The following is a 15,035-nucleotide window of genomic DNA, read 5'->3' on the forward strand; positions in this document are numbered from 1 at the left end:
GGGCGGGTTCACACATGGCGGAATTGCACTTAAATTCCGCTGCGGACACTCCGCAGCGTTAATCCGCAGCGGAGCCGTTTCTACATTGACTTTCACTTTAATTTAGCAGTGTTCGTTTACACGATGCGTACAATTCCGCTGTGGAGCATAGGCTGCGGAGCGGAATTTGGTGTCCGCAGCATGCTCTGTCTGTTGCGGAGCAGTGGCGGACTCATGGCGGAATTTCTCCATTGACTTCAATGGAGATTCAAAGTTCCGCAATGAAGTCCGCAGCTGTCATGCACATGTCATGTGTGCTGCGGATGCGTCTTGCTTTTTTTACTTGACATTTCTTCATTCTGGCTGGACCTATGTATTTCTAGGTCTACAGCCAGACTGAGGAAGTCAATGGGGCTCCCGTAATGACGGGAGCGTTGCTAGGAGACGTCTGTAAATAGTCACTGTCCAGGGTGCTGAAAGAGTTAAGCGATCGGCAGTAACTGTTTCTGCACCCGGGACAGTGACTACCGATCCCAATATACATGTATCTGTAAAAAAAAATGAAGTTCGTACTTACCGAGAACTCCCTGTTTCTGTCTCCAGTCCGGCCTCCCAGGATGACGTTTCAGTGTAAGTGACGGCTGCAGCCAATCACAGGCCAAGCACAGGCTGCAGCGGTCACATGGACTGCCGCGTCATCCAGGGAGGTCGGGCTGGATGCCGAAGGAGGGACGCGTCATAAAGACAACGGGCGGTAAGTATGAATTTCTTTTACTTTCACTAGGGAAAGTGCTGTCCCTTCTCTCTATCCTGCACTGATAGGGAGAAGGGAAGCACTTTTCCCGCAGTCCGCAGCAGCTAGTCCGCATCAATTTTCTGCACATTTTGTGCAGATCCGCAGCCGTAATCCGCAACCCGGATTAGGTGCGGCATTGATGCGGACAGTTGCGGAGGAATTCCGCCATGTGTGGTCATGCCCTTAGGATGAGTTCACACGGGGCGGTATACGCTGCGTAAAAGAATGCAGCTTATCCACCCTGTGCGCCGCAGGGAATTTGGGCCGAAAATCCGCACCAAACTGTGGGGCAGTTTCTCGCCTGGAATGTCAGCTGCGAAAAACTGCAGCACTTAGCCAGCCTGCAGCGGCGGTCACATGGGATGAAGCGTCAGCCCGGGAGGCCGGCCCTCTGACATCATCCAGGCCGGCCTCCTAGGATGATGTTTCATCCATGTGACCGCCGCTACAGCCTGTGATTGGCTGCAGCGGAGGTCACATGAGATCAAGCGTCATCCCAGGAGGATAAAACACAGATTCCTAGGTAAGTATAATATATTGTTTGTTTTCTGAGTAACGTTTTTTGCGGCAGGATCGCTGCGAACCCGCCGCAAAAAACACAACAACTGCTATTTGTTGCAGAATTTACCTCCCCATTGAATACAATGGGGAAAACCTGCAACAAGTAAGGTGCGTTTACAAAAATACAATTGACATGCTGCGGAATAAAACTCTGCACCGCAGGTCAGTTTTTTACGCTCAGTATTTATGCAGCGTGTGGAGAAGATTTGTTTTATCTCATCCACTTTGCTGCTGCTGTATTTGCTGCGGATTTTCTGCAACGAATTCCATTGTGGAAAATCCGCAGTATTTACGCAACGTGTGAACTGGCCCTTACTCCGTTTACTCAAAGGCTATCTTTTGTAAAACAGGACAAAAATATTAAAACGGCTGTCCACGTGGGCAATGTTGGTACTTTTTATTACTTCTTATTTAACTCACTGTAAAGGCTGTAAAAAAAAAAAAAAAATAGCCAAAATCGCTGTTTTTTGCTCACATTAACTCAAAAAAATGTAATAAAAAATTAATAAAAAGTTGCATGTACCAAAATATTGTACCAATAAAAGCTACAGCTCACCCCGCAAAAAATAAGCCCTCACACCGGTTAGACAAAAATATAAAAAAAAGATATGTCTCAGAATGTGGCAAAACAACATATTTTTTTTTAACAAATAGTTTTCTTTGTAAAATAAGTAAAATATATGAAAAACCTATAGAAATTTGGTATCACCGTAATCGTATTGGGCCGCAGAATAATGTTAAGTTGTTGTTTTTACCGCACGATGAAAGCCGTAAAATCTAAACCCCAAAAACTATGGAGGAATCCGGTTTTTTTCCAATTTCAGCCCACAAAGAATTTTTTTCAGTTTCCCAGTACATTATATGGTACTATAAATGAAACCAATAGAAACTACAACTCATGCCGCAAAAAATAACCACCATCCTATTGACGGAAAAATAAAAAAAGTTATGGCTCTAGGAAGGCGGGTAGTGAAAAATGTAAATGAAAAAGCAAAAAATGTCTCAGACCTGAAAAGGTTAAAATAAGAAAGCAGCTCATACTTACCTCTCTCTCCCCAGACGTTCCTGCGCTGGGGGCTCCCGTCACCTTTGTTCTCGGTTTGTATACAGAGCGGCTGCAGTGGTGACATCACGTCGACAGTACATCACCGCTGCAGCTGCTCTGTATACAAACAGTGAACAGAGGTGACGGGAGCCCCCAGCGCAGGAACGTTTGGGAGGAAAGATAAGTATAAGTTAATCTTTAGGGTATGTTCACACGCAGTAGCAAAATACGTCTGAAATTACGGAGCTGTTTTCAGGCGAAAACAGATCCTGAATTTCAGACGTTTTTGCAAGTACTCGTGTTTTTCGTAGCGTCTTTTACGGGCGTTATTGGAGCTGTTTTTCAATGGAGTCAATGAAAAACGGCTCCAAAAACGTCCCAAGAAGTGACATGCACTTTGACGCTGGCGTATTTTTAAACACCGTCTTTTGACAGCGACGCGTAAAATGACACCTCGTCTGAACAGAACATCGTAAGACCCATTGCAAGCAATTGGCAGATGTTTGCAGACGTAATGTAGCCGTCTTTTCAGGTGTAATTCGAGGCGTAAAATGCCCGAATTACGTCTGAAATTAGGCCGTGTGAACATACCCCTAGGGTATGTTCACACGCCCTATTTACGGACGTAATTCAGGCGTTTTACACCTGGAATTACAGCCGAAAAAACAGCTCCAAACCGTCTGCAAACGACTGCCCATTGAATTCAATGGGTCTTACGATGTTCTGTGCAGACAGGCTTTTTTTTTTTTTACACGCCGCTGTCAAAAGACGGTGTGTAAAAAGACGGCCGCCTCAAAAAAGTGCATGTCACTTCTTGGGACATAATTGGAGCCGTTTTTCTTTGACTCCATTGAAAAACAGCTCCAATTACGTCCGTAATGGACGCCACGAAAAACGCTTGCACGTGCAAAGACGTAATTGGCGTTGCCATGTGAACATACCCTTATTTTAACTTCGCGACCGCATGTGTCACACGTAGCTAAGGCCGGCCATTCTTGGAATCAGTCGTGATTCGTTTTTTGCTAGTTTTTTTTAGAACTCTCAAGCTTTTTACATTTTCCCAATTTTTTGTAACAAAAATATATCGTTTTTGTAACACTGATACATATATATATATGTATTAGTGGTACATATATATATATATATATATATATATATATATATATATATATATATATATGTATTAGTGTTAGAAAACCAATATATTTTTTTCACAAAAAATTGGGAAAATGTACAAAACGTAAAAGAAAGTTCTGAAAAAAAAACAAGCAAAAAAATTGGTAATTGATCATTTTTATCTGTATATGTATGTGTATATATATATATATATATATATATATATACACATACATACATATACAGATAAAAATGATCAATTACCAATTTTTGCTGCACCAGTTTCTCCTTTATTCCTTCCCTAAACTCTGTTAAGCATTTCCGCCACCAGGGGGCGATAACTGCTTTACATACCTCATCTCCCAGCTACAAATTTGAAGTAATCTTACACATTAGATCTGCTATTTAACTTCAGGATGGTGTTTCATGGTAGGATATCAACCTAAATCGTCTGAGCAGAGTTATCTCAAACCATTCCCAGGAAGTCCGATAATAACCGGCAGTGAAACGTTACGGAAGATTCACACAGTGAGCTTTAGTGTCTGTGCCTATATGTAATAACTGTCTGCGGAACCAATGTCAAAAGCTCATATATAAAAAACATGTTTATCGAAACCCAGGATTCAACTTTTCATAACTTTTCACTCTATACAAAACCTTAATACAAATGTCGCGCTACTTGTCAACCATCATCATTATTATAAATGTTGTTTAAAGATATGTATTTGAGAAGTTGCCTGACATGACAATAGCTCACGGAATCTGGACATTAGTATGTGTAGCCCTAAACTGAACAACAGATGTCAATCCATCATTGCTTCTAGCCGTTCTGCCCACACAGTAAGGTACCATGCAACCTGATGTGAATTAACAAAGCCGAGGGGAAGGGGGAATGAAGGGCAAAACTATATAATTATGACAAAATAAGAAAAAACTGGTATAGTAAGGCAGAAACATTACATTTAACTCCATCTCATCTTACCTAACGTTGTATCAATCCATATGCCTTGTAATGCTGTACAATATATCAGGCCCAGGCTTGATGATAACTTTAGTCTCATGTTGTCTAACGCTGGACTAAAGTCTTTATACTTTTCACATATATACTGAGATTGAATACCTACTCTCCCTTCCTATTGGCAGCATGGATTCTGTCTACAGGACAAAGGAACGGTGTCCGGTGTGAGCTTCAAAATATTTCAAGAAGCCGTTCTAGATAACGTATATTACAAGTCTTAACGACATTGCATTAAATTCACATTGCATGACCATTTTTAATCTCCACTTTAATGTTTGTATCCCATTTCTATAAATCAGAGGAGATTATATTACTCGGTCATGCTCACTGTGTAAAAGAATATGGCTGCCACTCACCTGATAAGAACACACTGATTGTCGTGGCGCTTCCATAGGCAGCGGTAGCATTCGTTGGCCACAGCAAAGATGTGAGGAGGAATTTCTCCCATGTGGTGCCTGCTGTAAAGCTCCACTGTGTTTCGGTCATATAAACCAGGTATTAGCTTGTAGGGGTTAACAGAGGCAAGAATGGAGCCAATATAGGTCTGAAATAAAGCACAAAAGGAAAACATTACTTATACATGCACCAGGACAGTCATTAAGATGCCTTTCTGCGATTCGATGAGCTAAAAACACGTAGTCTATGAATCTGTTAGGAATGAATTACATTAGTAGAGATTACCCAAGTAGTATTCATGAGGCATGAAATGTTGGATAGTTACCTAAAGTGCATTTAGGGGGGAATTTATCAACTTTTCTACTAGTTTTCTGGTGTAGAAAAGTAGCAAATGCCTCAAAAGTCTGATGCTTCTACGCCACCTCCGCTACTTTTTTAAAAAGGGATCGGATCTTATGGGAGGGGGTTGGGACCACCCGCGGCTTGACACATTTACTATAATATACGACTAGTGCAAATTAAAGCAGAAATCTTCACCAGCCCATAGCCTTTGTAGATTTCCCTTTCTGGCACACGGACAGCCAAAGATGCGCCTAATTTAATAAGAGGCGCCTTTTAATAAATCAGCTGCACTTTACACCAGCAGTCTTTATATTAATACTGGCATAAGAAATGCCAATAAATCCCCCCTATCCTTTGTATTCCCTGCTCTAAAGGGGTCGTACAAGCTTAGAAAACAAAGGCGACTTTCTTCCAGGAAAGGCACCACACCTGTCCATGGGTTATGTCAAGTATTCCAGTTCAGCGCACTTAAAGTCCAAGGGGATGATCTGTAATACCACACACAACCTGTGAACAGGTGTGGCACTGTGTTTAGAACAAATAAGACATATTTTCTAATCCTGTACAACTCATTTAAGTGTCTAAGGACATATTTCAGGGGTGTCAAATCTATCTGTCTGAACAAAGAGGCACCTAAGTGTCCCTATTTGGTCTTCGAAAATGTTGTATACCCCAGGGGTGGACACAGACAGCAGTGCAAGAACAGTATATGGGATAATATCTCACCATAGAGCATCCCCCTTATGTTTCTCTAACAATTTACCAGTATTTGTGAGCTATAGACATTAGCAGCATCCTACTAGGGTGCAATGGGTCTCCTTACCAACTGGGCCCCTGCAGAGGTTGCACCAGTGGTATGTCCGCCCCTGGTACAGTTAGTTGTACCACACTCAGTATATATCAATATATGTATCTGAAGAGCAAAATCAATTATTTTTGTATTTTGTAGAAAATATACTTTTCTGAGCACTGCTTAGAATTAGGCAGCTAAAAAAAGAATGATTCCCTATGGCTGAGAACTCAACTACTACTCCAACAACATCTACAGACTCAAATCATATCAATGGCATTTCCTGACCACGGTCTGTGCTGGAGCTCATGTCAGACTGGCAACTTCACATAAACACATCTGTAAAAGACGCAGACATGCCAGCATCAGAGACGGGCGGGCGCGGCCATTGACTTTTACAATAAGACTGTTCTTTTTCCTTTTTCTACAATTTTCTGCTGAGGGAGGACTTTTTTCCAGTTTACTTGGGTTTCTCTTAATTCCATCATCTGACTATTAGACATGATGTCCTTTGATGTGAAAACTAAAGAGCAACAACAAATATGTCTTGCTATTTTTGAAAAAGCTTCTGCCAGTCCAAACCACACACAGAATTTTCCAGCGTTTCGCATTTCAAATTGGATGCCCAGAACTACCACTATACTTAGCTGTAGCTGAATCTCGGAGGGTCAATTAGGAGACTGCAGATGGCAAGAAAGAACACATTTAAAAAAAATAAAAATATGTCATACAGTTACAAGAGTCTAGAGGCAAACACTGGCACATATGATTCATAATCACATAGTCCTAAAAATAATAACATGCCAACCATATATCAAGTAATGATTATATTACAGCTTTGTCAACAGAAAAATAAAAAAGTTATAGCTCTTGGAATGTGTCGATAAAAACACGAAAAAAAGACGCTTGGTCCTGAAAACTCAAAATAGGATGGTACTAAAGGGGTTAATAGGGAAATAATGAATAAGGAGAGGTTAAGATATAAGGGAATAGTAGGGATTGAAACTTATATGTGGTAATAAAAAGGCAACCAAGTTAGGGATTCACTAGTCAGACAGTTGACGGATCCATCAGTGGAGGATGCCCTAAGTACTAATCGAAGAAGGCAAATAAGACACAGCGATGTGACTACAAAAATAACATACAAAACTGACAGACATGAAAAGAGAAGTGGAGGAGTGAGGAGAAATCTGGAGATTTTGGTATAAACTAAAATTCAGGCTGGGTGACTGGGTGACCAAAGACAGCTATCTCTTATCTGCAAAATGTCTTTCTATGGTGGCAACTTCCCTTTCATGTCTATGGTAGTAAGACGTGTCATGTAAATCTGTGCACTGGTGTGAAAAATGAATATGGTAGGGATACAGGCACGCAACTAAGGTAAGCTAAGCTTGAAAAACAGTGAAACCGAACCATTGCCCAGCATAATATGATGAGAAATTCTCCTTTATTATTCCTTGGGTTCACCACATATAATTGCATAGGAGGACACGAACATGTAAATAACATATGCTGCCATTCATACACTGACCACTTGAACAACAGGATACAGATGTGTCGACCCTTACCTTTGTTTGCATTTGGTTAAGGACTGCAATTTTTCATTAAACAAATTCAATACAACGTGACATGCTAGAAAAACCTTTGACAGGTTGTAATCCACATCACAACCATTGGGACACCAAACATGGACACATATAGTATAGACATCTCGTGACAGAGTATCACAAATCATTTATTGACTACTGTGTTTCCACCACTGGAAAAGGGATAATGGAAGAGGAGAGGCAGTAGATAAGTGAGAAGTCAAGAAAGGGCGGAAAAAAGAAAGTAATAATCCAAACCTTTCAAGTTTCTGAAACTCACAGGTGGTCATAATCGGATAGAGCCACTTTTCAAGTTTTTGTATAGGGCCCCAGGGTTACTGGCTGTAACCATATTGCTAAACAGATTGGTAATTACTAGTCACAGGGCCACCCTGTACAATAACTGTTCTGGACAATCCAGTTGTAGCTGCCATCGAAAAAAAGATTAGGACTAGTTTACATTTTCCCTGGCCCAGTGTATATGACTGGGGTTGTACCATAGTTATGTTAAATTCTGGATTTTACATAACAAATTTTAATGAATTTCTGCAGTTTTAAATATTACATTGGTTAATTAACCAGTAAATGACCATTTCATTTTACAACGCTGCATTAACAAGGTTAACGGAATCTATAGCTATAATGTACAAACCACATGCCAGGCAGCTGAATACAACAGCTGTATACAGTCACTGTTCTCTGTTCCGTCGCAAATAAAACACATGTCTTTGAGAATGAGCAGGCAATAGAAAGAACATTACTTAGAGAATGTATCTGCTGATCCATCATAAACACAGACAAGATAATTCATGGTCTTGTTTTAGCTCTCAAACTTAGTTTAAAGCCTGTGGTAATGTAATGAGTAATTTTCCCTGTCTCCCACTAATTTGCACTGGCCATTGTCCAACTTTCTCCCGAAATGATAAACTGTACATCTAAGGTCACATTCCCTACACGGAGCCATTGTTTGTGTTGACTTTATCCAGCACAGTAGTATAAGGACGTTACTGTAATGTAGTGAAAAACACATGTCCAAGTACACAAAATCATCAAAAGGATAATGAACTTAGTATCATAAGACAGAACATGACACCAAACTGATGACTTCAATGTGCTGGTATGTGACTATATATATAGTGCCACACCTGTGCACAGGTTGTATGTAGTATTGCAGCTCAGCCTCATTCACTTTAATAAAGCTATGTTGCTATACCAGACACATCTTATGAACAGGTGCCACGCTGGTTTTGGAATATAAGGGTATGTTCACACGGCAGCGTCCGTAACGGCTGAAATTACGGGGCTGTTTTCAGGAGAAAACAGCACCGTAATTTCAGCCGTAATGGCATGTTGATGCGCTATTTCGCTGCGTCCATTACGGACGTAAATGGAGCTGTTTTTCCATGGAGTTAATGGAAAACGGCTCCATTTACGTCTGAAGAATTGACAGGCACTTCTTTGACGCGGGCGTCTTTTTTACACCCCGCCTTTTGACAGCGGGGCGTAAAAAAATGACTGTGTGCACAGAACATCGTAAGACCCATTCTAATGAATGGGCAGATGTTTGCCAACGCTATCGAGGCGCATTTTCGGACGTAAATCGAGACGTAAAAAACGCCCGAATTACGTCCGTAAATAAGCCGTGTGAACATACCCCAACAGTCATGTTTATCTAATCCTATACAGCCCCTTTAAAGCCGGGTTCCAACGTAGCGTAAAAGCTGCGGAATTTGCACAACAGAATTGTGTGTGGAAACTCCGCAGCATTTACAGTAGCAGCAAAGTAGATGAGATTTAGAAAATCTCATGCCCACGCTGCGGAAAAATAACGCAGCGTAAACGTTAATAAATTGACCTGCGGTGCGGGAATTTAATTCCGCACCATGTCAATTTATGCTGTATCTTTGTTGATTTTCTGTTGTGGGTTTTTACCCCATTGAATTCAATTGGGGTGCAAAACCCGCAACAGAAAGCTAAGTGTTGCGACTTTTGCGGTGTAATCGCCCAAAAAAATATCGCAATTCCGGAATAAAAAAATCATACTTACCCAGACCACTCTCCTCCTGCAGCCCAGCCTCCTGGGAGGACGTTTCATCCCATGTGACCGCTGCAGCCAATCACAACCAAGTCGGACACACTGCGTGATTTTTATGTAGTGTATTTGACCTGTGGGAAACCGGCCTAACAGCTCGATCCTGTGCGTCAGAGACACGCAGGATCCGCTGTCATTGAACCCGTCAGTCCTGCTGACCGGAAAGATACAGGTTTCAGCGAACGATACAGATGCTCTGTATACAGGATATAAAGCAGTTGTATCTCAAAAAGTAAAAATTATTTTGAATAAAATGTAATTGCAAAGTTGCACAAAACACACTGATACACTAGGTCGGAAACGCTGCACAGTTTTTACGTAGCGAATCCGACCCGTGGGAACTCGGCCTAAAACTACTGACAGGTAAAGTGAATAACATTGATTATCTTGTTACAAGGCACCCGTCAAAGGTTTTCTATATATGAAGCGGCAAGTGAACTGTCAGTTCTTAGGGCATGTTCAGACGTGGAGGAATTTTTCTGCTACAGATTTTTCCGCAGATTTGCGGCAATTATGCAACGGATCTGTACCTGTACCTGTCAAATATGAATTTGCATTTTTGACAGGTAATTCAAACGTGGCTGATATCACAAAGGACTTGCCTCAGATTTCAGCCTTTGCATTGCAAAGGCTGAAATCCGCAGTGAAATTCCGCTGCTTCCCCACAACAGACAGTGCATGCTGCGGAGTGAAAATTCTGCAGCACAGTCTAAATTCCGCACTGTTGTTTTCCGCAACGTCAGAACTAAGTTACCTAGAAAGGTATAGAAACCACTGGAAAAAAAGGCTGCTGTCCGCAACGGAATTCAACAGCAATTCCACCACGTCTGACCGTGACCTTAAAGTTAATATGTTGGAATCTGATCGACTTTGACAAGGGCCAAGATGTGATGCCTACATGACTGGGTCGCAAAATAGCAGTTCTTGTGTGGTGTTTCCGGTATGTAGTGGTTAGTACCTATCAAAAATGGTCCAAGAAAAGACAATCGCTTGAATCAGCAACAAGAGAAGTGAAGGCAAGTCCGTCAGGTTCAATCCCACAGAAGATCTACTGTAGCGCATATTGCTGAATATGTTGCTATGATATAAAGGTGTCAGAACACAGTGCATCGCAGCCGCAGACTTGTCAGTGTGCCCATGCTGACCCATGTCCACTGCAAAAAGTGCATACAATGGGCACCTAAGCCAGGGGGGGCAGGCGGGGCATGTGCCCCGGGCGCAGCTTAGAGGGGGGCACCAGTGCCACCTCCTCTTGCACTATAATTGTACCTGTGTCGCAAGGACACAGGTACAATTAGAAGCAATGAATGACCGAGTATATAGCCCCCCCTATAGATATAGCCCACCCCTGTAGATATAGCCCACCCCTGTAGATATAGCCCCCCTTTAGATATAGTCCCCCTGTAGATATAGCCCACCCCTGTATATAGCCCACCCCTGTATATAGCCCACCCCTGTATATAGCCCACTCCTGTATATAGCCCACCCCTGTATATAGCCCACCCCTGTAGATATAGTCCCCCTGTAGATATAGTCCCCCAGTAGATATAGTCCCCCTGTAGATATAGCCCCCCTGCAGATATAGCCCCCCTGTAGATATAGCCCCCCTGTAGATATAGTCCCCCTGTAGATATAGTCCCCCTGTAGATATAGTCCCCCTGTAGATATAGCCCACCCCTGTATATAGTATCCCACAAATATCTCCCCCTATAGTGCTCCACAGAAAGCCCACCCCTGTATATAGCCCCCTTGTACATATAGTCAACCCCTGTATATAGTGCTCCACAGATAGCCCACCCCTGTATATAGTATATACAGGGGTGGGCTATCTGTGGAGCACTATATACAGGGGTGGACTATCTAGTGGAGCACTATATACAGGGGTGGACTATATGTACAGGGGGGCTATATACAGGGGTGGGCTATATGTGGCGCACTATATACAGGGGTGGGCTATATGTGGAGCACTATATACAGGGGTGGGCTATCTGTGAAACACTATATACAGGGGTGGACTATCTAGTGGAGCATTATATACAGGGGTGGGCTATATCTACAGGAGGGCTACATACATGGTTGGGCTATCTGTGGAGCACTATATACAGGGGTGGGCTCTATCTACAGGGGGGCAATATACAGGGGTGGGCTATCTGTAGCGCACTATATACAGGGGTGGGCTATATCTACAGGGGGCTATATACAGGGTTGGGCTATACGTGGAGCACTATATACAGGGCTGGGCTATATCTACAGGGGGCTATATACAGGGGTGGGCTATATGTGGAGCACTATATACAGGGGTGGGCTATCTGTGAAACACTATATACAGGGGTGGACTATATGTGGAGCACTATATACAGGGGTGGACTATATGTGGAGCATTATATACAGGGGTGGGCTATATCTACAGGGGGCTACATACATGGTTGGGCTATCAGTGGAGCACTATATACAGGGGTGGGCTATATCTACAGGGGGGCTATATACAGGGGTGGGCTATCGGTAGAGCACTATATACAGGGGTGGGCTATATCTACAGGGCGCTATATACAGGGTTGGGCTATACGTGGAGCACTATATACAGGGCTGGGCTATATCTACAGTGGGCTATATACAGGGGTGGGCTATCTGTAGAGCACTATAGGGGGAGTTATTTGTGGGACAATATATACAGGGGTGGGCTATATGGGGGCACTATCTACAGGGGGCTCTATGGCAGGCACTATCTACAGGGGGCACAGTGTGTGTGTGGGACACGGTGTATGGTGCTATTATAATTAGAGGTGCAGTGTATGGCACTATTATATTTAGGGGTGTAGTGTGTGGTATAATGATAACTTTATATTTATTTATAGGTGCAGAAATGTTGGTAAAGTGAGAAGCTGAAGACATGTGAGCGGCAAACTGCAGAAATGGACCGGGAGAAGTCATCATAGAGGTCTGGACCGGATGGAGAAAAAGAACTAGAATCTGAGACGTCACCGGTGAGTCACTTAATGTAAATGTTTATTCTGCCTCTAATCAGTATTGTAGTCACTGTATGATCTGCAGCGAGATGATGGGTGGTATGATTATGATAGGATTTATTTTTTGTGAAACAGCATCTCCCAGCATATCCTTACCATTGTTCGGGCCATGCTGGGAGCTGTAGTTTTACGCCGTACACACCTATACGGCAGGGGTTGCACTAAATTGAGCTGTATTTGTGCTGCTGCTGTATTTATGTACTGAGCTTGGTTCTGGCGTTGTGTATAGAACCCTATTGCTTGTAAGATGTACAAATGTGTTACATAAAAAGCAATGACACGTCAATTGGTAGAAAAAACAAACACGGCGAGGGGGAAGGAGATGTCAGGAAAGAGGTTGGGGGGGGGGGTGCCAAACTGAATCTTTGCCCCGATTGCTGAAGAACCTAGCTACGCCTCTGCCTAAGCATCAAAACTGAATCATAAATTAAGAAACTAGCCCAGCATTAAGAATCACATGGCGCTTACCTAGGGAAGCGATGGTACCAGGAAGTACTATGGGAAGTAGACAACCCGGGGGAGGCAGTCTGCTGCTCTGTGATGACTTGCCCTCCAAATTCCTCAGATGTCAATCCGATCGAGCATCTGTGGGATGTGCTGGAAAGCAAGTGCTATAGCGATGATCTTTTTCATTTGCTGTTATTATTTTTGATGTCCGGGAGGTTACCTCTTAAATTGTTTCTTCATGTTCTTTACAAAAATGTATTGTAGAGTCTTGATTTTTCATTGCACTGCATTGCAATATTTTGTATCTGTTTCTTATTCTAATAAAAATTGTTGATAAAGAAAAAAAAAAAAGGAAAACCAAGTGCTAGGCCCCACCTTGCCACTAACAGGACTTAATTAACATTATTATGACCACCTCCTACTTTTGACGTTGGCAGCGCGTAGCCTATGAAGGAACTGATCTGTTGTGGACTGGCTTGGTGGGTATATAAGGTGTGTGATAGGCTGTCTTAACACATGTCACTCGTTGTTGCCATGGGTAAAAGGGGCGATTTATCAGAGTTGCAAAAGGGATGATTATTGGATTTCGGAAAAAAGGATGGCAGTACTTCTCAAACAGCGCAGTTTGTGAACTGTCTGCATGCTGCTGTGATGAAAGTGTATCGTGAGTGGACAAATGGCACTATTGGCAATAACCGACGTGGAAACTGTGGAGCACCACGTGCTATTGATGTGTGAGGTGAACGTCAGCTACAAAGGTGCGCAAGGGCCGAACGACACACTACAGTGGAGCAGCTCACCATGAAAATCAAGCAAGGGGCTAACAGACATGTGTCTAAAACAACAGTTCAGCGAACCCTACTGTGTATGGGGCTCCGAAGCAGACAGATAGTCACTGCTCCTATGCTAACAAAGGTGCATCGGAAATAAAGGCTTTAATTTGCATGGCATTAACAGAATTGGACCACCGATGATTGGCAAAGGGTTGCCTTCTCCGATGAGTCACATTTTCTGCTTTATCGAACGGATGGACATTGGCGTGTCAGGCGAGAACCATCAGAGAACAAACACCCTGCAACCATTGCTCTAAGAACACAAGCTGGTGGCGGCAGCTTTATGGTCTGGGGAATTTTTTCATGGCATTCTCTGGCCCACTCATTCATGTGGAAGGCACTCTGAGCTAATTTGGGTATGAATCCATCGTTGCAGATCACGTTCACCCATACATGCGGTTTGTCTTGCCTGGGGCAGACGGAATATTCCAGCTAGACAATGCGACATTTCACATGTCTAGAAATGTCCGACAGTGGTTGGAAGAGCACAACCAAGACTTCCGAGTGCTTCCCTGGCCCACTAAATTGCTAGATTTTAACCCAATTGAGCATTTGTGGGACCACCTCGATCGTCTTGTTCACTCTATAGATCCTCCCCCACGCACCCTCCAGCAAATGTGAGATGCAATGCAGTCAGCATGGCTCCAGATACCTGAGACAACCTACCAGCACCTTATTGAGTCACTCCCAGTCCATCTAGCTGCCGACTGTGCTGCACACGGTGGTTACTCTGGATATTAGCTGGTGGTCATAATAATGTGACTCGACTGTATATACTGTACAGGGTGGGCCATTTATATGGATGCACCTAAATAAAATGGGAATGGTTGGTGATATTAACTTCCTGTTTGTGGCACATTAGTATATGGGAGGGGGGAAACTTTTCAAGCTGGGTGTTGACCATGGTGGCCATTTTGAAGTCGGCCATTTTGTATCCAACTTTAGTTTTTTCAATGGGAAGAGAGTCATGTGACACATCAAACTTATCGAGAATTTCACAAGAAAAAC

General features: G+C 42.9%; 1 protein-coding gene across 1 annotated transcript in view; it reads right to left on the reverse strand.

Annotated features, from left to right (window-relative positions):
• MYO10 (myosin X) overlaps positions 1 to 15,035 on the reverse strand; it is a 216,060-nt gene that overhangs the window by 102,342 nt on the left and 98,683 nt on the right. The window contains exon 4 of the mRNA XM_075826765.1: positions 4,872 to 5,059. Coding sequence (XP_075682880.1) covers positions 4,872 to 5,059 — 188 coding nt within the window. The remainder of the gene's footprint in view (positions 1 to 4,871; positions 5,060 to 15,035) is intronic.

This window comes from Rhinoderma darwinii, chromosome 5, assembly GCF_050947455.1.
Source record: "Rhinoderma darwinii isolate aRhiDar2 chromosome 5, aRhiDar2.hap1, whole genome shotgun sequence".
NCBI classification, from domain to species: domain Eukaryota; kingdom Metazoa; phylum Chordata; class Amphibia; order Anura; family Rhinodermatidae; genus Rhinoderma; species Rhinoderma darwinii.